The 23779-nt window shown below is 42.6% G+C and overlaps 1 protein-coding gene across 3 annotated transcripts; it reads left to right on the forward strand.

Annotated features, from left to right (window-relative positions):
* The first annotated feature begins 10204 nt into the window (after positions 1 to 10204).
* On the forward strand, positions 10205 to 23020 carry LOC118078978 (putative G protein-coupled receptor 34). 3 transcript variants are annotated; one of them, XM_088664574.1, is made up of 4 exons: positions 10205 to 10421; positions 12814 to 13588; positions 13708 to 13829; positions 21256 to 23020. In XM_088664574.1, exons 2-4 carry the CDS (start codon positions 12818 to 12820, stop codon positions 21359 to 21361), a joined length of 999 nt encoding a protein of 332 aa, XP_088520700.1. In that variant the 5' UTR covers positions 10205 to 10421; positions 12814 to 12817; the 3' UTR covers positions 21362 to 23020. The 3 variants fall into 3 exon arrangements, with proteins under 3 accessions (XP_088520700.1, XP_088520699.1, XP_034958875.1); XM_088664573.1 differs by having other exon boundaries at positions 12814 to 13829; positions 21256 to 21323; XM_035102984.3 differs by lacking the exon at positions 21256 to 23020 and having other exon boundaries at positions 12814 to 15346.
* Positions 23021 to 23779: the final 759 nt, after the last annotated feature.

Below are 23779 nucleotides of genomic sequence, written 5' to 3' on the forward strand. Positions count from 1 at the left end.
CCTCCACTTCCCAGACTCGCAGCTTCGCGCTCTCAGAGCAGCAGTGTCAGCCTGTCCGCCGCGGTTCACCTCCTCGCTCTCGGGGGCTTAAACAAAGCCGATCCGGGGAGGAGAGAGCCCGCTTTTGGCGCCGCCAGGCAAAATCCGTCCCCAAAAAGCTCGATTTGGGGCTTTTAAGGAGGTTTCGCTTCGCTGGAACGATTCCCTCCACCTCTGAAGCGCCGAGGTCCGCTCCGCTGAGCGGACCCCCGTCTGAGCAAGATGGCGTGGTCAACCGGAAGCCTGGTTGTTTGATAATTGTTTGTAAATTTCAAAATATATTTTATTTTAACTAGGCCTTTGGCTTTTAACCAACTGTGGACTTCTAAAGTACCGTAGGCGGGATGTGGGTTTACTTTCAATTCCTCCCTAATATTTTATATACAGTATACTGATTTGAAACAATAATGTTCGATCTAGGTCAAAATCATAATGCCAAGTACTAATATTGCCATAGTAAAACAAGCCAAGCTAAGAAGAGTCACTCAGGATATTCAGGATTTAAACACACACCATTGGTGGGACATCTTTTCAGGATAGAGCTCTACCATGACCAAGAAACTGCACCAAGAAACTACACCAACTCCTTTTATTAAGTTGATGGACTATGCAGAAATGGCAAAAATGATTGGAATAATCAGAAATCAGGAAATTTTTAATAAGGAATGGGGAATATATATAATTTCGTCCTCTGTCGTCCCCTTCTCCTAGTGCCCTCAATCTTTCCCAACATCAGGGTCTTTTCCAAGGATTCCTCTCTTCTCATGAGGTGGCCAAAGTATTGGAGCCTCAGCTTCACGATCTGTCCTTCCAGTGAGCACTCAGGGCTGATTTCCTTAAGAATTGATAGGTTTGATCTTCTTGCAGTCCATGGGACTCTCAAGAGTCTCCTCCAGCACCATAAAGCATCAATTCTTCGGCGATCAGCCTTCTTTATGGTCCAGCTCTCACTTCCATACATCACTACTGGGAAAACCATAGCTTTAACTATACGGACCTTTGTTGGCAAGGTGATGTCTCTGCTTTTTTAGATGCTGTCTAGGTTTGTCATTGCTTTTCTCCCAAGAAGCAGGCGGAGGCAGTGCAAGACAGGAGTGCCTGGCGTGCATGGGGTCACGAAGAGTCGGACACGACTAAACGACTAAACAACAACAACAAATCTTAAAAACCATTGTAAATAATTAAAATTATTACTAGGATAGTTGTAGTTTAATGGACACTTGTAGTTTAATGTTGAAATTTGATTTGAATGGAAATTTAATAGATTTGGATTAATAGAAAAGATGCAGGAGGAAAAGGTTAATATAAGGACCCACAAAGGGGAGGAGGGAAGTCCAGGATATTCTTCAGAATTTTCTTTCTATGTTGGTTGTTTGATAATTGTTTGTAAATTTCAAAATCTGAAGAATTTTTTTTTTCAAAAAAGGAAAATTCTATACAATGTTTGGGCAAGATATAAGGACTTTTGAGAAAGAAAGACCCCATGCTGGGTATTGCCTATGGAAGCAGTGGCAGTAAAAAGGCTAAATATGGACAAAGTCTAGGGAACATACAAAGAACTTCTAGACGTTAAATAAGATTTGGTAATATTTAAAAAGAGGTAAAAAATAGGAAAAATATTTACAGACTGGTTCCAATATATGCAAATGAGTAGGAACTTTAGAAAAGAGAAAAAGAAACTATTTGCTGAAGAGGGCTCAGAATTTGAAAAGATGGGAATGGGAAACAACAAAAAATTAAATTATAAAATATATAAAATCCTACTAGAATGGGAAACAAAGATGAGCTAGTCAAAGCTGTGAAGATACATTGGGTGATTGACATTGGGCATAATATTGAGCTTACTGATTGGGAGAAACTTTGGAATAAAATGATGTTTTTTTACGGCTTGCTTTGCAGTAAAAGAAAACTTACAAAAGATGTGGTAGAGATGGTATCTGACACCATCCAAACTTACTAAATTGAATAGAAGAGGGTCCAATCTATGTTGGAAGTGCTCTGAGGCAGAAGGATCCTTGATGCAAATATGGTGGTGATTTAAACATGCCAAAAGATATTGGGACACAGTGTACAAGGGATTTTAAAAAATGGTTGGCTACCACGACAAAACAGGATGCTGGACTAGATGGGCCATTGTTTTGATCTAGCAGGTTCTTCTAAATTCCTAATGGAAACACATTCACTGCCACAGGGGTGGGAAGATTATGTGCAGTGGTGCCTCGCTTAACGAATGCCCTGTAAGACGAATTTTTTGCTAGACGAATGGATTTTGCGATCAGAGGTTGCCTCGCAAGACGCCAAGGTTTTCTATGGCTGCCGCTTCGTCTTGCGAAGCGTGGCCATAGAAAAATGAACCTCAGACTGCAAAGTCCAGCGTGTAGTGAAAAATTGCCAGGGCTTTTTGCCGCCTGCCTTCCCCTTGGCTTGGGGAAGGCAGGTGGCAAAATGCCCCTACACCGCCGCACGGCAGTGTGGGGGCTGCGAAGGCAAGCGAAGCGCAGTAGTGCGAAAGCCCCGCACAGCCGCGGGCTTTTTGCCGCCTGCCTTCCCCTTTCGCACCGCCGCACTTTGGCTCTGTTGGGCGGGGGCAGGGAGAAGCGGAGGATCGGATCTGTGCTCCGCTTCTCTTTCCCCCCACCTGACAGAGCCGGCAACCCCAGGATCTGTCCTTTCTGTCGGCGATGGGGGGGAAAGGAACGAACGGAGAGAAAGCAGCCCTTTCTCTCCGTTTGTTCCTCTCCCCCCACCGCCGCCAGAAACCCCAGGATCTGTCCTTTCTGTCGGCGATGGGGGGGAAAGGAACGAACGGAGAGAAAGCAGCCCTTTCTCTCCGTTTGTTCCTCTCCCCCCACCGCCGACAGCAAGGTCAGATCCCGGGGTCTGTCATTGCTGTCACTGTGCACAGCTGGCATGGGGCACAGCTTTGGAGGTCTCCGAAACTGCGCCCCATGCCGGGGAAGGCAGGTGAGGCGGCGGCCGGGAGAAGAGAGCTTCTCCCCGCCACCGCCTTGCACACAGCCGGCATTGGACAAGGCTTCGGAGACCTTCTCCGAAGCCCTGTCGCATGCCGCCGCCAGCCCCCCAGAACCCATAGGAACACATTGATTAAGTTTTAATGCATTCCTATGGGAAACTGGGACTTGCTAGACGAAAAATTCTTTACACAAATTGACCCGTGGAACGAATTAAATTTGTCTAGCGAGGCACCACTGTATAGGTAACCTCCAAAGATTATATAGTAATCATATAATTGTGGGGTGGAGGAGAAGGGGGAGGAGGAGGAGGAGGAGGAGGAGGAGGAGGAGGAGGAGGAGGAGGAGGAGGAGAAGAAGAAGAAGAAGAAGAAGAAGAAGAAGAAGAAGAAGAAGAAGAAGAAGAAGAAGAAGAAGAAGAAGAAGAAGCGATGCATTGTGGTGATCAATGCAGAATTCCATGAGTTGCCTTTCAGATTGATCTACTATTTTCTGTGCATGTAAATGGGCAGATGATTTGGTGCATTCTATTGTCTTCCACAGTGACTTCAAGTTGTGTTTTCCATGAACTTCTGTTGTATGTAATAGGACTTGCACACTTTTCCCTGGAAAGGGGAGGCCAAACCCCCTTTGCTTTTCAGTTCCTGGAAATCCTTAGCTGTGGCACATATGGAGACAACACCTCCTTGACGTTCTTGCTGCTTGCCTTCTCCACAGGACCCTGGGAGCCCATCCTCAGTGTACTGACTATTTTCACTCTGATTGGTTCCTATCAGCACAAAGGGTCGGGCATCTTATTAGTGGTGAAAAAGCTCCCCTTTCCTGCTCATTAGGTGGCTTCATGATGCTGAAGACAGGGACCTTGCAGGGAACCTACTGCAGAAATAGTAATGGGTCTTCAACCCTTGGCCCCACACCTGCATCATGTTTTACTGAGAAATCTCTGGATGAATTGTGCTGTATTGGGAAAGGATCCTTCTGCCCAGTTGTTTAATGATCAGAAATAAAATTGCCCATTAAAACATTCTGGTTGCTTATTTCTCAGTCTCACCCATCCTTGCCTATGCCTACACCACCTTGAACTTACCTGATTTTGGAAATAAGAAGCATCAGCCTTGCTGAGTACTTGGATGGGAGGAGAGCCTGGAAATACTGGGTGCTTTAATGGGGGAAGGGCTGTAACTCAGTAGCAGAGCTCCGACCTTGCATGCAGGAAGTATCACGTTGAATCCCCAAAATCTCCAGGTAGGGCTGGAAGAGGTTTCCTGACTCCAACCCTGGAGAGTCACCCCTAGTCTGCCTAAATGAACCAATGGTTAACTTGGGATAAGTCAGATTCCTCTCTACAGCCCAACAATATGCAGTCAACAGCTGAAGCAATACAAAAACACACCCACTTGCTGGTTGGGAGAATGGCCCAGGAAGTTACACAGCCATCCTCACCCTGCCCTTCTGTAGGCCTGCCCTTCTAACTTTTATACAAATTGAAACGTTCGTATAACATATAATATCATGCAATTCAAGCAATTTAAGTTCCCTCTAATACATTAAAGAATGGCTTAAAAACAAACAAAAACCTCAAACTGTGCCGAAACTGACAATTATTCTAGCACTGCACCGCTCACACCAATATATCTTAAACAATAAGCAAGAGTTCTACTTCAAACCACTGTGGGAGTCAGGGAATTAACCTCAGCCAGCACACATTTTACCAGCTTCTCTGCAATAATATCATTTGTCAAAAGCCTTACTGAAATAAATATACAAAATACATTGCAGGGGGTTGGACTAAATGAGCCTTAGGGTCCCTTCCAACTCTACAATTCTATGATTCTATGTCCACAGCATTCCCCTGATCCATGAAGCTAGTAGCTCATTCTTTTTGGGTGAAGACAGAGGCAAAGTAGGGGTTCGACAATTCATTGTGTCCTCTCTTAAAAAGAGGGCACGTGTTGCGGTGTGACCTGGCAACCAAACCCTCTGTTGTGGTTGGGTACGATTGGATAGCAACAACACCCTATTGGTAGGTCCCTTGATGCTGGGTTAATCAGGCCAACGGGACGCTAGCCAAACCGATCAAGGGACCTATATATGCCCATGCACGTGACCCAGAGTTTCCTCTTTTGGCCAGTGCATCAGAACACCTGCCCACCTCTCCCTACTTTTAGGGCTTGTGTGCTTGACCTTGCTATGCCGTTGTGTGTCGTCTGTTGTTGGGACAGGGGCATGGCAGGAATTCCCCCCACTTGGCTGATTGGCTGGTTTTGCCTGCTGCTTGGGTTTTGCCTGCTGCATAGCAAATCATCACAACTTGTAAGGTTGCGGATAGGCTCTGGTTCAGGTGATAGGGATGGGAGAACGCTCTCGCCATCCCTATGTGAAGGGTATTCCGTTAAGGGAATCCAGGGACTCAATGGTTTGGTCAACCCTGAGAGGGGTGCCTGAGTCCAGGGGGACATCTGGGGGGGTGGACATAGCATGTCCTTGGGTTTTCGCCATTCCAGGTGTTCACCCTAGGCTGACCTATGCTGGTGCCCTGGGTCAGTGCTACCTGCAATTGTGCAGGGAGCTAGTCGAACCAGAGCCTATGCAACCACTCACTTTTCTGTAATCAATAAAGTTATGGCCTAAATTCTGCCAAAAACCAAATCAAAATTTGAGTCTTGTCTGAATTTATTTATAAGGGGAGGTTTAAAGGTCTAAACATGCAATGCCTTCTCTCTGTCATTGAATAACATTGAATAGCTCATTCTGTGTTTTGGCTCACCTGAAGAAGAAGAAAAGAGTTTGGATTTGATATCCCGCTTTATCACTACCCGAAGGAATCTCAAAGTGGCTAACATTCTCCTTTCCCTTCCTCCCCCACAACGAACACTCTGTGGGGTGAGTGGGGCTGAGAGACTTCAAAGAAGTGTGACTAGCCCAAGGTCACCCAGCAGCTGCATGTGGAGGAGTGAGGACGCGAACCCGGTTCACCAGATTACGAGTCTACTGCTCTTAACCACTACACCACACTGGCTCTCTGAACCTTTCCCCTGCAACTGTTGGCTGCTTGTGTATACTTTTCTTTCATGATTTCTCCTTTCTTCCATCCATACGAGCCAATATTTGAGGGGCCTGAGCCCCCGCAAAGTTAATGGGCATTCCCATTCAAATGGTGTGTGAGCATTGTGTCATGTGATTGATTATGCAAGGTGGGACTTACCTGGCCCAACAATATTTTATTCAAGTTGTCACCCCAGCTTCCATCTCTTACATTTCAGCTCATCTGTGAGCTACTTATGCAGCCACGCTGGTTTCTTTTCTTTTCTTTTCTTTTAAAAAATATATTTCAAAAGTTCATTAAAACAATACAAAGCATCTTCAAATCAGTCCAGGTGCATTCGTACATTCTTATACACTTTTTACAAGTTCTATTACTTAACTTCGGAAAATCAAAAATCAGAATTGCGAAGCATCAAAAAGAAGAAAGGAGGTAAAAGAAAAAGAAGATGAAAAAGAAAAAAGAGGAAAAAGGTGTAAAGAAGGCAAAAGCGAGAAGAAGTAAAGAAAAAGAAAAGAAAAAAGAAAGAGAAGAAAGAAATTCAAGTAAAAATAGATTGAGGTCCATACAGAAAAAAGTTCATCTCAAAACATAAAGCTTCCATCACTTTCAGCACAGCAATTCATAATACATCTTGTCCTCCTGTCAAATAATAATTTAATATGAATCTAACCTTTAAATCTATCTGACAGTCATGGTCTTCATACACTTCTCATCCTTGCAAGGTTATTCTAGGCATGGCCATGTTTTAGTCCCCTTATCTGTTTTCTTTAAATAGTTGTTTCAGCATTCCCATTGTTTTTTAATCCTGTCTTTTGGTTTTTGTCGTATTATGTCTGTAAGTTCCGCCAGTTCCAGGTATTCGCATAATTTATTTATCCATTCTCCTTTTGTTGGTACAAGGGTTCCTTTCCAATTTTTAGCAATTAACATTCTAGCGGCTGTCGTCGCATATAAAAATATATTGGTTCTATCGTGCGGTATATCACTACTTAGGATGCCCAGTAGATAGGATTCTGCTTTTTAAGAAAAAGATGTTTTCATTAGTTTTTTTATTTCTGTATGAATCATCTCCCAGAACTTTTGCACCTCAGGGCATGCCCACCACATATGAAACAAAGATCCAACCGCACCTTGGCACCGCCAGCATTTGTTGTTCATGTTTTTATTCATTTTCGCTAGCCTATCCGGTCCCAAATACCATCTGTGCTGGAGTTCCATGAAGTTCTCTCTTAAGGATTAGCAGGCTGTAAACTTTATACTATTCATCCAAAATTTCTTCCAATCCTCTTAATTCTATTTCATATCCTATATCCTGTTCCCACTTACACATATTTTTATTTTTCATTTCATGTTTTGTTTCTGATTCTTCTAGGAGCCTATACATTTTCGAAAGTAATTTTTCATTATTATTCAATTTTTTTCCCCCAAATCATGATGTTTTATTTTCGAACCCCCTTGTTTTTTTATCTTTCTCAAATGTTGCCTTAATTTGAAAATATTCCAACCAAGATACGCCTTTATCTTTTAATTCCTCATAGTTTTTCAATATAATATTTCCATTTACATTTTCCGTAATCTCTCTATACGTTGGCCAATTTTATTTTTTATGACAATTTAGTGTCGCATTCGCTTCCAGCGGTGACAGCCACCAGGGAGTTCCCCTTATTATTCTTTCTCTTGTTCTCTCCCAAACCTCTAGTAATGCTCTCCTGATCGTATGATTTTTAAACCCCTTATGAATTTTGCTCTTATCGTACATCAAATAACCATGCCAACCATAGATTTTGTTATGTCCTTCCAATTCCAAAATGTTAGATGCTTTTAGGATACACCACTCTCTCAACCAAGTCCAACAAGCCGCTTCAAAATACCTTTTCAGGTCCAGTAATGCAAAACCACCATTTTCTTTTGGGCTAGTTAATGTCTCCATTTTCATCCTTGCCTTCCTGCCCTGCCATATAAAATCTGCCATGTCTTTCTGTCAATCCTTTAAATATTTGACTCCAATTATTATAGGTATGTTTTGGAACAGGAATAAAATCTTTGGAAGGGCTATCATTTTTATCATGGAGACTTTCCCCCAAATGGAGAGTTTCATATGCTTCCATTTCTTGAAATTATTTTTAATTTCTCTCCATTTCTTTACATAGTTGTCTTCAAAAAGATTTGTATTCTTATTCGTAATCCATATCCCTAGATAATTTACTTTACTTTCTATTTTGATTTTCGTAAGTTTTGCCAATTCTTCCTTTTCTTTTTCTGTCATATTTTTAGTTAGTATTTTAGATTTGTCTTTGTTTAATTTAAATCCGGACACCTCCCCAAATTTTTTCATATCTTCCATAGCTTTTAGTATACCTTTTTCTGGCGTTTCTGTCATTATTACTAAGTCATCGGTGAAGGCTCTGACTTTATAGCAGTATTTCCCCATTTTTATTCCCTTGATTTCTTTGTCCTCTTTCAACATTCTTAATAGAGTTTCCAATGTCATAATACACACACACACACACACCCCATTTTATTAAAATAATTTATTATAGAAAATAAAGCAATGAAAGAACAAAGAAGGAGAAAAAAGTGCAAAAATACATGGGATTTCACTCAGTAGTTCCTTAAGCTTTTTGAAATCAGCCTTCTTAATTGCCTGCTTATAATGAAACCCAAGAGGACAGGATCACTTCCTCCCAAGCTCCCCAATACTTTCACTTGGTCAACCAATTCCTCCCTGTTGGTGAGGATCCCTTGTTGCTTCTTCCACCTTCTGGGAAATGAAATTGTCAGTGAAGCAATTGGGCTGGAGCTCACCATGAACTCCCTTGTTCTCTGAGAATGGCAATGGCGCCTGTTATGTATTGGTTTAATTTGTGTACATGAGTTCTTCTGCTAGTCCTGTAACTACTTTTCCCGCTCCAGGGCGATTCAAATGGGTGCGGTGACAGTTGCTATTGGTTAACTTGTTAGCACAATTTGGATCCTCTGATCGGGTCCCACCAAAATCTAAATGTATCCTTTCCCCAACCCCTGCTCCTGAGAGTATAAAAGGAGCTCACCCTTTCCCTCCAGTTAGTCAAGATTCCTACTGCAATAAAGAAGATTGTTCTTGTTATACTTGACTCCTAGCAGTTCCTTGCTAGTATGCTGACTCACTACCCTGAGCTGATTTCACGAAGAGCTGAAATCGCACTCACGACATAACAGCGCCCATCTGAGAGGTGCCAGAGCTGAATTCCAGAGAGCTCCAGCTGGAGGAAAAAAAGCCGCCAGTTTCTATATTCCAGTCTTAAGTCTCATCTTACCAGGATTCAGTAATGACTATTAGGTCATATTTGCCATCCTGTATTAAGAGCTCAAGTTCCTCTTCCTTGTTTCTTGTACTCTGTGTATTAGTGAAGAGACAGCTAAAATGAACAACTCATGTTAAGGTGGTTGCTAAGAGGTTGCTTTATTAAAATTACATTCTGTTTTCATTGTATGATTTCAAAAGGTCAAATGTGCTACCCTTTAAATAGGTCAGTTACAATTTTTACCAAGGAAAGACTGGACTACAACCAACGCACATCTACCCCATAGACTCCACTCCCCCCGTCCCCAAACCCCACATCAGATAGTAAGAATTCTGGGCTGTTTTTGAGGTCTCCCAATGGGTAGGTTGGGGTTTTGTTTTGTTTTGTTTTGTTTTTGCTCTTTGTAAAAATTGAGGTTTCTCCAAGCCTCTTGTATATGTTTGTGGCTACGTAAGCAATGAAACTTACAACTTTTAACACTGAAAACAGAAGGAATGCTGATGATTGCATGCTCAGATGCATATGTATCTCACCGCAAGACACACTTGCTGTATACAAAGCGCACAAGGAAAACACCATCACCTCTCATCCTAAGCCCATGTCCACTCCCTACCCCCTCTCATAGCTGTCAAATTTGGGATTTGAAAATAAGGGATCAGCTGCAGCCTCACCTGTCCCGGGGACAATCTACGGTATATCTAACAATCCAGGATAGCAGTGGGAAACGGCGCTGGAATAAGGGAATTTCCAGCAAAAAAGGGAGGGTTGACAGCTATGCTCCATCAAATTGCTTCTGTTTCCCTTTGAAAGCAAGCAGGCAGGCAAGCACGATCTTTCACTTCTGCTCTTTCTGCAGCAGGCTCAGACACTGTTAGATGTGGGCTGATTTTTGTAGATATGCTTTATATATATATATTTAAAAACCCTCCCACATACCAAACCACATCCATCTCTTTGCTGACAGTACACCATCTTGACATTAGAGGTGAAAGCGGCAGAGAAACTACATGAAATTCTGTCACGAGCTCGTTGGACTTTTTAAAAGGGCTGGGACGTGTGAAAGAAGCCAGAGCTGCAAAGGTAGGCAAAAGTTGTTGGTTTGTTTTTAAGCCTAGAATGGTTAGCTTAAGCTATAAACTGGTATGGTATTTGATAACCTCTTTATGCGGAGGTTATGTAAATCGCTTCATATTACTTGGAGCTTTATGATTTCAATATGTCTGATTTCTGAAACTCTTGGGTATTTTTTTCGCTTCTGTCCTGGATAGTGTTATTTTCTTGTTTCTTGTTTTGTCTTTGTGGATTTTTGTTTTTGTAAATAAAAAACAAATATTTTTGTTTCTCAGATTGTAAATAAAACGACAGGCCCGGCTCTAGGGGTAGCCTCACTGGCGCGGGGCACCAGGGCGTCGGGCTGGCAGGAGGGCGCTACGCCCGACCACCAGGGCAGGGGCGCCGGAGCGATATCCGCATCACGGTGCGCGACCGGCTTGAGTCGGCCCTGTAAAATGAAAAGGGAGAGATGGTATAGAGGTGTGTGTCTGTGTAGATTTTGCTTACAAACGTTAATAGTTAAGATACCCAGAGATGCTGGTATTTAAAGGAAATTGCAAAACCTTATAAGATAAAAATGTGCTTCGCCGCCGCATGTTTTGCTTCTGCAACCACAGTACCATATGAACACATGAAGGTGCCTTATATGAAGTCATACAATTTTTTGATCTACCTGTAGCTCAGTATTGTCCAAAGTAACCAGTAGTGGCTCTTCATGGTTTGAAGCAGGGGTCCCTTCCAGCCTTACCTGGAGAAGCAGGGCATTGAACTAGGGGCCTTCTGCATGCAAAGCAGATGCTGTACCACTGAGCTATTGCCCACTCCCATATATTGGCAGAGATATACAAATATAGAGCCAATTCTTGGTTTGCTTGTCAGTTTGGATGTTTCTGCTGGCAAATCTCTATCCACAGACATTAGACACTCTGAAACAGTAGATTCATCATCAGGGCCGGATTTAGGGTTGATGAAGTCCTAAGCTACTGATGGTAATGGGGCCCTTTATATGTCCAGCTGTCCTTTGTCAACAACAAATTGTTGCTGTTTTTTGTTGTTGAATATATGGTATATGGTAATTTATGGACCTAACAGGTATCTAAATCCATTTGCACATAACAAAATATGCATTTTATCAAAGTAATTGTTGAAGTGAAATACAATTAAGAAGAAGTGATATTTTAGGGAGCAGGCTAGCAGGTGGAGCCCATTACTTACATCATGGGAGACTACACAACATAAAACACTGTTGCCATCTGAATATTTTTTAAATTTGTTCTTTATCTTACATTTTGGAAATGTACATCCAGTTTTTTTTCTTTAATTTTTTTGGGGGCCCCCAAGTGAGTGGGGCTCTAAGCTATAGCTTGTTTAGCTTATACGTAAATCCGGCACTGTTCATCATTAAATAATGTGATTAAATAGTCATGGGTCTGAGAAAGTGGTGCCACGTGGAGAGCCAGAGGGGCAGTGGACCCCGGGTGCATTGGGTGTGTGCATCTTGCTCCTTGCCACCCTGCGTCCTCCTCCACATAGCGCTGCAGCATCGTAAAATGGTGCAGGGCTGGCAGGGCAGTGTGAGTGTTCCCTTCGTGCCTGCTAAGGGCTGCTGGTGGACAGGGGTGCAGCGTGGCCCCACTTGGCCCAGGTGATTGGCATGTTGGAGGGGTGAGGGCTTGACACAGGCTCCGTTCACCCTCTGCACGCTGTCCCCAGGGCATGCTGTACCGTTGGTCAAAGAGGTTCCTTTTTGTGTGTGGTTTGCCACTTTCCCCAGGAAGACCTGCTGTTTACTGTTGAATTGGAACAAATGTCCATTGGGTTTTCTGTGGATTGATGTTCTGACTCAGCAGTAAAACTGAGTTTTCCTGGGGAAAGCAATGGGACAAAGAAAACCCCTCTTGGACGCATGACTAGAAATCATGGGACAAAATAAGTGCAGATGAGCCACTACGGTACTTAGGCACAGATGAATACATTCTGTGCAACTTTGGTTCTGGTGTGTTAAAACATAGCACTTAAAACATTTAATTGTAAATTTTAGATTTTCTTTAACTTCTTATTCTTAAACAAAACACACACTGAGGTTTTGTCAAATTTAATTGATTAGCTAAAAGTCAGGTGGACTAAAAATGATTTAAAATAACATGACTGCGCTGTCAGGTTTCTTTTAAAAAAATGGCATCTGGTACAGCAATCAGATATGCAATTTCCACCTATGAGATCCATTTTGTTGAGTCAAGCTATCATGGCTCAACAAGCTACCGCAATGCCTTTCATCACATAATAGTCAGATATGAATCAGCAACATGCCTGATTAGTTCACCAGAGATGTTTGCAGCTAGAGCAAAGATGGACCAAGTTGTTTGTGGAATCAGCTAATCATCTGCACCTTGGTTCCCACCCCTCTTTTCTTTTGCAGAACTATGAATTTCCTTTCCCCTAATTACCATCTCCCAAGGAATTACTCTAATGGATCATCTTGTGGAATCCAAGATGGCTTTCTTGCAGGGACTCTGCCTGTGATGTACTCCATCATCTCCACAATTGGTTTCTTCAGCAACATGCTGGCCCTCTGGGTGTTCCAGTTTGGCACGCAGAAGGCAAACTCCATCACGGTGTACATGAAGAACCTTGCCATCTCAGACCTCTTGCTTGCCCTCTGCCTGCCCTTCCGGGCTGCTTATCAAAATGAGAGTGGCCCTCCCATCCTGTGCAAAGTGGTTGGAACAGTCTTCTACATCACCATGTACATCAGCATCCTGCTCCTCAGCCTGATATGCCTGGACCGCTACCTGAAGATCATCTGGCCCCTCCAGCAGTTCCGGATCCACAAAGTACCTCACAGCACTTCTGCCTCCAGAGTGGTGTGGCTGCTTTGCATTGCCACAATGCTGCCATACTTTTTCAACAAGGGCAACAGCAACGACCCCTGCAGCCACAAATGCTTCCACTTCAAGAAGAGAGGGGCTCTGGCAGCAGTGCTCAACATGACAGCAGTGTTTCTTTTCTTCTTCCTGTTGCTGTTTTTCCTTTACTCTTACAGCAAAATCTCTCTTAAGCTCCACACAGCATCCTTGAGGAAAAGTAAGCGGGTTAGCAGCAGAGCCACTCTGAAGATCTCTGTGGTCCTGCTCGTCTTCACAATATGCTTTGCCCCCTACCATGTGGTCAGAGTGCCCTACATATTTGCCCAGGTAGGGGTCTTCTCTGCTGCAGAGAGTGTTCAGGCCCTCCACCTTGCCAATGAAGTTGTCCTTTGCATCTCAGCCCTCAACTGTTGCTTCGACCCTGTTGTTTTCTTTTTTCTGTCCAGCAATTTCAAGAGGGCTCTGCTGGCAGCCACCCGTGGGAAACTGAAAGGAGCTCTTCAGAAGAACCCAGACATCTCAGGCAACAGAAAATCCATCACAGACGCCAGAATGCAGGAGAGCTGAGGTACAGGATGAGCAACTGGTTGTTGGGCAGTATGGAAGATATGCAGCAAACATGTACCACATTTCAAGGAAGCCAGACGCTAGGCTAGGGAATGGGTGTATATGCACAATCCAAACAGGGGTGCAGAACCTCTTCTATGTGGCTGGAATGCATCCCATTGTTCAAAGGTAGAAGTCGCATCCATTGCTCCTTCTGCTTTTGCCTATAACCCCAGCCATCTCTGGTTTGTAGTTCCATGAGAGAATGCAACCCTCAGGCTGAAAACGTCCCCCCATCCCAAATTCAAGCAACTGAGTCCTATTACCATGCTTCTTAGTTTCCATATACATTCAGTAATACCTTCCTTGGGCTGGTGGCTTGTTTTTAATTGGTTTTAAATGTTGCCCTACAATGAAAACATTGCATTTTTCTTTAAGATGTGGTGGTGGTGGTAGGATCGAAGACCCAGTGCTGAAATTGTACGCTTAGTTACATCACACTCACAGGTTCAACAGTACATTCTAGGACCAGAGGCAGTTTTAGGATAGCGCAACTGCACTGTATGCTGCATTGCAAGGGGTGCCACAAAAACGCTGCAGAATAGAGTGCAAGAAAAGCCCCCCCCCCAAGTTTGTCTTACACAGGGCGCCACTGAAAGTTGAGAGCCCAAAATATGCCACTGCCAGGATGTATACGGAAAAAGCAGCAGCTACAGGTGCTGAAGCATAAAATGGCCAGTTACACTTACATGTATCGTAGGGTTGAAGCATGCCTGGGTCACACTAAAAGCCCATAGTTTGGAAACCACTTTTTATCTATTTACCTCAATGGTTTCCCCATGAATTTGCCTGGCCTGGAGAACTCCAGCCTTAACAGAGCAACAGTATTTATAGTTCTGCCAATGCTTTACTATTCAACTAGTCTCTCTCCCTCCCACACTGAGATCCCAGTTTGTTTAATTAAATATATAAATAAAAGTCTGCATAATCAGAGAAATGTATATTTATGGATTTACCTTATTTCTGTAATTAAACAGGCATTTATTTCAGTTTATATAATTTATAATTGCTTCATCTGGGATTACATATTTATTTTTCTTCAAAGTGACAAGGAGGAAGTTTTATTATAAAATTTTAATTTACAGTATTTTCCATTTTTAACATATATATAACATTAGGGCTTGTCATTTAAGGACAATTTTTTAAAAAAAAAATTTGCTCAATGAGGGGTTCTAAAAATATGTGATATGTGGTAAATTGAGATCTGTTTGAAATACACTAAAAAAAGCCGAAAACTCGCATTTTGAAGCGAAGTTAGTTTTTAATCATTTTATACAAGAAATTTTGTTTCCAGCTGTAACAACATATCATTGCTTTATCTTATAATGTCCTATTATAGTAAAAAAGAGAAAAGAATAACATTAGAATTAATAACAAGTTTAATCAAGTCCTGTTTTGATTCATTTCTTGACAAAAGCCGATGACCTGCTTCTTGGCCTCTGAAGTAGCCCTCCCTTTTTTCCTGTGTACTTGCATAGGCTCCTGCGCTCTCTTTACTTTATTGTGGTCAGCAACAAGTTTTGTATTTTCTTCAGTGATCAAGCCGATATCAATAAATGCAGCGGCGGTAATTGCAGCTGTGGCACGAAGACCAACATTGTATCTGATGCATTGCATAGCAACATTAGGTATATCTAATGTATTGTACTGTTTTTCTCCATTAGAAGTTGAAGGAACTGTTAAATCATAATTTGATTCACTTCCATCTTCTGTATCAGTTTCTTTTTCCTCATTTCCAACCCTGGAGGAACTTTCTTCATGTGATGGAAGTGAAGAAGTCTGCAAGCATTCCCTTTTATATTCAGCATCAGCAAATCTTGTTCTCTTCTCGCTTTTGCTTCTTTATCAGTCTGGTATGTTCTGGAAAATCTGGCAAACCAATTTGGTGTGGTCCAATAGAACCAATCTTGTTTCTCTGGCCTTTAATGAAAGCAAGTTATTTCACTGGGGTCTTTTTGTCTTTAGAGCATGTACAATTAATGTGAGCTTCTTTTGTGCAATCTGTAGCACAGACAAATTCAGAGTACACAATCATTTCACATTTGCAATTTAGAATGTCAAAGAGCTTGTCAAGTTTTTAAGCAAAGGCTTCTTTAATATCTAACTTGCCCCTTCCAAGAGATATGTTTTTTGCTTGCTCCCAACTTTCTTGACTCTTTGCTAATACTGTGACTATTGAATTCACAACAGGGAAAATAAAAGAACAGTTTGCTCGTTCCCATTTTTCAAGTACTTTAGGATATATGTCTTTTGCAACACTGGCAGCTGGATAGTTTCTCATATCCTCACTACTTTGTTCTCTCAGCAACAGTCCATATCTTAACACGTCTCACAAAGTTGGTAATTCAGAAGGCAACATGTCTCTTCCACTTCCAATAAGGTTGCTCATATGTGTGAATGTTCCCTGTCTTGTTCTCTTTTTCATAGTCATAGTGAAGCAGTTATCACTGGTTGTAGAAATCAAAAAAAGATATCACATACCGTTGTATAATATTAATATTAATAGTACAGATAACTACAATACATCTATAAGAGAACTACAATACAGTGGTACCCCGCAGACGAATGCCTCATGCAATGAAAAACTCACAAGACGAAAGCGTTGCGTGAGGCGTCTCGCAAGACAAAGTTTCCTATGACCGTGCTTCGCAAGACGAATAGGAACGCATTAACTAAATGGGTAGACCGGGAAAATTTTAAACTGTGCTTTGCAAGTTTTTTGCTATGTGAAGCAACTTGCAGAACGAATTAATTTTATCTTGCAAGGTACCACTGTATCTTGTAATCAATTTTAGGCACTTATCAACATCTGTTTTCATGAAAATTGGGGAATAACCTATACGTTTAAATGACAGATTTTTTTAAAAAAATGTTGAAAAGTAGGAATTTTTCACATAGATATTTACCAAGCAAGACCTAATATTTACAAGTAACCAAAATATATTTCAAATTACCTAATCCTACCACAACTTTTTAACATCCCTCAAATCAGGATTTCTAAAGATGAAAAATTCAACGCGCCCTAATATAACATATTCATTTAGTATATTAATAGCTCCACAGAGCTTCTTGACTTCCCTGCATCCCGTCATCTGGTTTTTTAAATATCTATTTCATATTCACACACATTTGTATCGTCTCCATTCTGTCTTTTTCCTTAGATATTTTGAACTTTAAACATCTGTAGATAAGTCAATCTGTTTGACGATACAAGATTTATCTCAGTCCTGCTAGTGTCTTTAGATGTTTACAATGATTGTCTATATATTGAATAAATTTACTTCAGTCACTCTGGAACGTTTGGTTGCTCTGGTTTTGGATTTTTACCATCAACTGTGCTAATTCTCTCTAAGAGGAGACTCTTGAGAGTCCCATGGACTGCAAGAAGATCAAACCTATCAATTCTTAAGGAAATCAGCCCTGAGTGCACCCTGGAAGGACAGATCGTGAAGCTGAGGCTCCAATACTTTGGCCACCTCATGAGAAGAGAAGAATCCTTGGAAAAGACCCTGATGTTGGGAAAGATTGAGGGCACTAGGAGAAGGGGACGACAGAGGACAAGATGGTTGGACAGTGTTCTCGAAGCTACCAACATGAGTCTGACCAAACTGCGGGTGGCAGTTCAAGACAGGAGTGCCTGGCGTGCTATGGTCCATGGGGTCACGAAGAGTCGGACACGACTAAACGACTAAACAACAACAAAGTGCTAATTCTGCATAGTCCATCATCTTCACCTGCCATTCTTCTATCATTGGTAATTCTTGCTGTTTCCATTTTTGGGCCAGTAAAGTCCTAACTGCCATTGTGGCATACATAAACAGTCTCTTATCTACCTTTGAAATTTCTTCTCCTGTCATGCCTAACAAGAACGCTTCAGGTTTTTTTTGGGGAAAGTATATTTATTTATTTTTTAAAAAAATTTCATTATAAATCTTTCCCCAAAATCTTTTAACTTTATCACATGTCCATCACATATGGTAAAAATCTTCTTTATCCTTACATTTCCAACAGTTCTTGTTTCTCATCCTATACATTTTAGCTAATTTAAAGGTAAAGGGACCCCTGACCATTAGGTCCAGTCATGACCGACTCTGGGGTTGCGGCTCTCATCTCGCATTATTGGCCACAACTCCAGCTTCCAGGTCATGTGGCCAGCATGACTAAGCCGCTTCTGGCGAACCAGAGCAGCACACGGAAACGCCGTTTACCTTCCCGCCGGAGTGGTACCTATTTATCTACTTGCACTTTGACGTGCTTTTGAACTGCTAGGTGGGCAGGAGCTGGGACCGAGCAACGGGAGCTCACCCGATTCGAACCACCAACCTACTGATCGGCAAGCCCTAGGCTCTGTGGTTTAGCCCACAGCGCCACTCGCGTCCCTTTAGCTAATTTAGTTGGAGTTAAATACCACCTATACATCATTGCAAGGAGCAAGTTTTAGGGAGCATAAATGTTAGAATGCCTGAATACAAATTGGTGAGATGTCTAACACCTTTTAAAAGTATGGTCAGGAAGGTGCATTTTGTTTGGCGCTTGGATTTGTTGTCATTTTCTTGCTCTTTTTCCATTGGCATTCTTCCCTAATCCCCCCGGACTCTGCTGCTAACAGGACTGCTCCAACCATCTGGGATTTTGCTGTACCCAATAATAAAGCAACCCTTACAAAAAAAAAGTATGTTTGACAGGGCCATCGTTTCCAAGATTAAATGACAACAGTACAGCAACGAGTCCTGTTTAGCAGCAGCATCCGCTCTGTTTCTGATGTTCGGGTTGGGAGTTTGATTGCGTATGTAACCAAAAGTGGCCCAACAAGGACTGAGCATGCATGGGTGATTTGAAATGGTGAGTGCTGTGGTGGCTGGCACCCATTTGTACTGGTAGGGTGCAAGGCAAGATACCCAACCGAGCCAGAGTCGATTGACAGGTGCAACCACAGCCAATGTAAGACAGAGCCAATTCCTTCTGGTTTTTCTCCCTATCCTTTTCTTCCCTGCCGAAGTCTACAAGGGCAACGTTGAGGCTAAGGAGGAGGAAGCTGACAGGCAGGGCCACTCCTTGGATTGGTTGTAAGAAGGTGGGCAGATGGGACCTGCCTGGGGACAGACTAAGGCTGTTAGAGCAGTGCCTCCATTGCCCCAATGGACTAGCCTCCTTTGGGTGAGTGAGAGTCATTGGGAAAGCAAGAAAGGGGGAATGCAATGGAGGAGCTGGAATCCTGAACAGGAACATTGAATGCTGTTGGTGTTTTGTTGCAGTTCCTACTTGTTTTGCCTACTGGTATTTCCCCTTTCATCAATCTAACCAGCTGCAACCCTCACATCTAGCAGGCCAGTTGATGGCCTTCTATGGGCCAGATCATTAATTTTATTTGTAGATTTATACTCTGCCTTTCGATCAAGCGATCTATGAAACAGCTGTCAACTGAATACAAATAAACACAACCAAACCTATATCCAGAAGCTCTTGTTTGTGTGGCTGCTGGCAGGTGCCTGTGTCCTTCCCTTCACTTCTGCAACCCCAAGACAAATGGGGAAATAGCAGCAGGTCAAAGGTGGAACATCTGCTTTGGTCCCTTGTTCGATCCGAGCATTTACAGGTAGGGCTGGGAATGTTCCGCCTGTGGGAGACACTGCCACTCAGCACTGACACTACTGAGAGAGATGGACCAATGATCTGAGTCAGGATTTGGCAGCTCCCTAGGTTCATAATTGGTTGTTGGAGCACTGTTTGTTCTAGCACTGGGTAAGGGGGTGGGAACAAAACAACCGGCAGCTTCTGCTTCTCTGGATGATTGACAGTGTTTCTCCTGAAAGAAGGCTTGTGTGTGTGGAGTTGGCCTTTCTTCCTCTGAACGGTCGAAGAGTACCCTTCCTCTGACTTCTAAAGAATAATAATCTCCAGGATTATTCCTGGTGTTTCCACATTAGGAGTTTACTCTGGAACTGCTACATTTTGCTCCTTCATTTTTTTTACAGGGCATCTCCACATCATTGTCCTATTTCCCCAAGGTTTTCACTTCTCTTTGGGGAACTCTGAAAATCTGACACTGGCACTGCATGGGTAGATCACCCTAGCTACGGTACTTGGAAGATGTGTGGTTTCAAATGTGCATAGCCCCATTTTAGTGGCAGGTTTTTGTTCTAAATCATCATCATCATCATCATCATCATCATCATCATCATCATTAGTGGGTGGTGTTCAACGCTAGTCACTCTCAGAATAGACCCAATGAAGTTAATGGAAATGACAAACAGGTTCATTAGAGTAGTGGGTCTACTCTAAGGAGGGCTTAGGTGGATATTACCTCAACTTTAAATTTGCACTGAAACACTCATGTAAACATCAATCCTTAAGATATTCACATGATACACACCTAAATAAACTCATATTTTAAAAACTGATTTGAAATAAACACACATTTCTAAAATGACATGCTTGGTATACACGCAGAGACACACTGGAAAAACTGTTTCACTTCCACATTTGCATCTGTGCACATTGTTTACAGAAGAACAGTGACCAGGCAACAATAAAACAGGAACAGGAAACCTCTAGCCTAAGCCAAATTAGGCCCTCCAAGAGGCTTAATTAGCCCCACAATGCTGTCATCCCCACCTGCCCCTGCTGGGTGCCCTATGGCATCAGATGTGGAAATAGGTAGAGGTGCAGCTGCAAATGAACAATCTAGCACATTAAACCATGGTGCCAATTATCCCTTGGCAAGTGGGGCTTTTGCAATTGACCTCAAATATAGCCCCAGCTATGTTTGGTTTCACTTGGGAGCTCCCAACTGTTGCTCCTGAGTGGAGCTGACCCCTGCTAGAATCAGCTCCACTTGAGCACTCCCAAGTGAAACCAATCCCAGGCCAGCTTGCATTTAGGGGCCTAATGCAGTTCAATTTTTATTGTATGTAGCCAAGGCCTTCACAATGAACAGCAAGGGACAAAAGCATGGCTTTCCTCTAAAATCAAACAACTGAAGTCTATAAAGGGCTAAAGCATAAAAGTTTACAAACACAAAATTTAAAATTAAGAATAGATTAAAAAAAAATCTGAGTAAATGCAAAAGCCCTACTTGCTGAGGCAGAATGGGAGAGAATGAAAGCTGCCACCTTGGAAACACCCAAGTTGTCAATTTTTGTTGTCGGATGATCTTGTGAAGTGCTTAATTGAAGTATTTAAATATAGTGGGTGCTGGTTTCAGATTAGGGAAATGAAGTCATTTTCCTGCGAAATAAGAGGCAATGTCGCATTTGGCTAGATGAGGTTTACCACAAGCTTCTGTGTGGTTTCTATGCAGAATTAATCTCATTGCAATAAACCAAGCACTGCCTTGCTTTCACACACCCCAAGTATCACTTGTCTTTCATTTCTTAACTATGCTGCAGGGAAAGCATGGATGGGAAACAAAATCTGACCAGTAGGCCAGATCCTCAGCTGTCCTACAATCCAAAGGCATGCTGTTGCTCATCTTCTCTAGGCTACTTCATCTAAGAAACAGGTAGGTAACTGTGTTGGTCTGACGTAGTCGAAACAGAAAATAAAATAAAAATTCCTTCCAGTAGCACCTTAGAGACCAACCAAGTTTGTCATAGGTATGAGCTTTCGTGTGCATGCACACTTCTTCAGAAAGATCTAAGAAAGACTGTGAGGGTTAAAAATAGGTGTGCATGAACTGTGTAGAACAGGGAAGGGGAATCTAGCAGAGATTATGGACTTTGGAATTCCAGGAACTTCCAGAGGGCCATACCTGATGTAGAAAAGATGAAAACTTCTCTCCCATTTTGTAACATTTGGAATTTGAGATCATTAACAAAGCTGATTGGCAATAGGGTTCAGTATCAACAAAAGGAAAAAGTACTTTCCCAACACACTAAGGATAATTTATGGAATTTGCAAGTATAAGATGAGGTTGTGATAGTCACAGGCTTAGAGAGCTTTTGTAAGGGATTCTTAGACAGGTTCATGGAGGACAACTGTGAAAGTGCTTATTAAACCATGCAGAAATAGTGGAACATGTGGTCCCCCACATGTTGCTGGACTCTGGCTCCCATCACCCCTGAGCACTGGCTGTCCTGGCTAGTGCTGATGGGAATTGAGAGTCCAGCAACACCTGGGAGGATCACAGGTTAGCTAACCTTGAAGTAAATGGATTTTGATCTCATGTAGCAATCCAAGTCTTTGTGTTCTGCATGCTGTTTTCCAACAAAATTCTGCACAGATTAACCCAGATCTAGTGCAAAGGAACACTGAATTCCACCACATGTAGAATTTTACTTACATTTATTTAGCTTCAGCTCAGTAGGGAGACAGCAAGCATCTAGGAAAGGCTTATTCCCTATTCTTGCCCCCCACTCCCTTTGATGGAGACAGAATTGTGAAAAGTCATGGGGGAAAGGTGAAAGAGCTTTTGTCATATCTACAGAAAGTTAGCTGGAACTGAGACAGCTATGGTTGCATTATACATGAAACCACCTGTTGAATAGAATATTAAGCCACAAGCCAGCTGCTCTGAAAAGAAATGCCACTTTTTTATTAGCAGAGAGAGAGATGCAGAAAATGCTGGTTTCAAAATATGACCAGAAACGCCACAGTGAAGGCAAGCTATTCTTACCCAAAACACCTAATGCATAGATCGGCAGAGGGCTGAGGCTGAAAGAGCACGCAAACTATGTCAGCTGTTTCTGATGTTATAATTTTTCTGCTTGCAAAAATGTGTGCAGGGAAGTGCCTGGGCAACAGCACAAAGCACCACGCTAGAGCTGCATCTTGGAGCAAACACACCTGGCATTTGCATTTCAACCTTCTTTTCTCGGTGCAAAACCAGGTTCCACTTCAGAAAGTCACCAGCTTCCAGGCAACAGGCCTCAGAAGCACGTATGGCTGGTGGTGAGGTTTATGACTCAGAAAGATTTACAGAAAGATGGTGTGTTTGCATGAAGAGGTGCCTCTGTATTGGGCTATTGCATCACAAGCAGCTTGATCATGATGTTCCACACTTTATAAAAAAGCGAACACAAGCAGGGAAATTATGTGTGTCACCCTGTTCACTCCCCCAAACCTGAATGGTCCTGTATGCTAACAAACGTCAAAGAAAAAGTTCACAGAGGAATTAGAACCATGTTAGGTCACTGAGGAAGCCCCACAAAGGGCTGAGGAACCTGCAGTCCTCTAGACGCTGTTGAACTACAACTCCCATCAGCCCCAGCCAGCATAACTAACAATCAGAGGTGATTGGAGTTAGGAGTCCAGCAGTTATCTTGAGGGTCACAGTCAACCCAGCTGTACCAGACAGCAATGATGTGGTACAAATACTCAAGCAAAGGGTTGGTAGAGTAATGGAAACAACCAGCCCTGGACACTTTGCTGGTGACCAACTTGTATGGTACTTGAAGACCACAGGAGGCTAAGCTACAATCTATACTCTTGCCCTGGATTTGTGTTTTCCTGGAGAAGCATTAAATGACACCCCATCCTCCCTCACTTCTGCTGCAGCAGCACTGTCCAAAATACATCACTTCTATGCAAAACTCAGCTTTAGGTCTCTATTTTTTGGCACTCCTAGAGGAATCTTAACAGCTTATCTTACTTTGATGCATGAAGGGAAAGCCACCAAGCACCAAAAATGCCACCAGGGAAGTTCAGCATTACTTCCTGTTTACTAATAGAGAACAGATTTTCACAGCTCCTTAATGGGTCTTTTCTTTCTTCAGTTTGGCATGTCAAAGGTCAATTATAGCAATGACCCTGTGCACCTGTTTCTGGTCATACCTCAGATCATGTGGAGTTGGGAGTTGCTTTCCTTTTCCCAGGGGAAAAAAAAAGTCCACTGGCGTAGCTAGTTGAAGCCGTTTGCCAACCCCTATTTGACAAAAAGGTGTTCCAGCTACAGGAAATGGATTTGGCCCAGAT

The sequence above is a fragment of the Zootoca vivipara genome, chromosome Z2, assembly GCF_965207765.1.
Source record: "Zootoca vivipara chromosome Z2, rZooViv2.hap1.1, whole genome shotgun sequence".
Classification (NCBI taxonomy): Eukaryota; Metazoa; Chordata; class Lepidosauria; order Squamata; family Lacertidae; genus Zootoca; species Zootoca vivipara.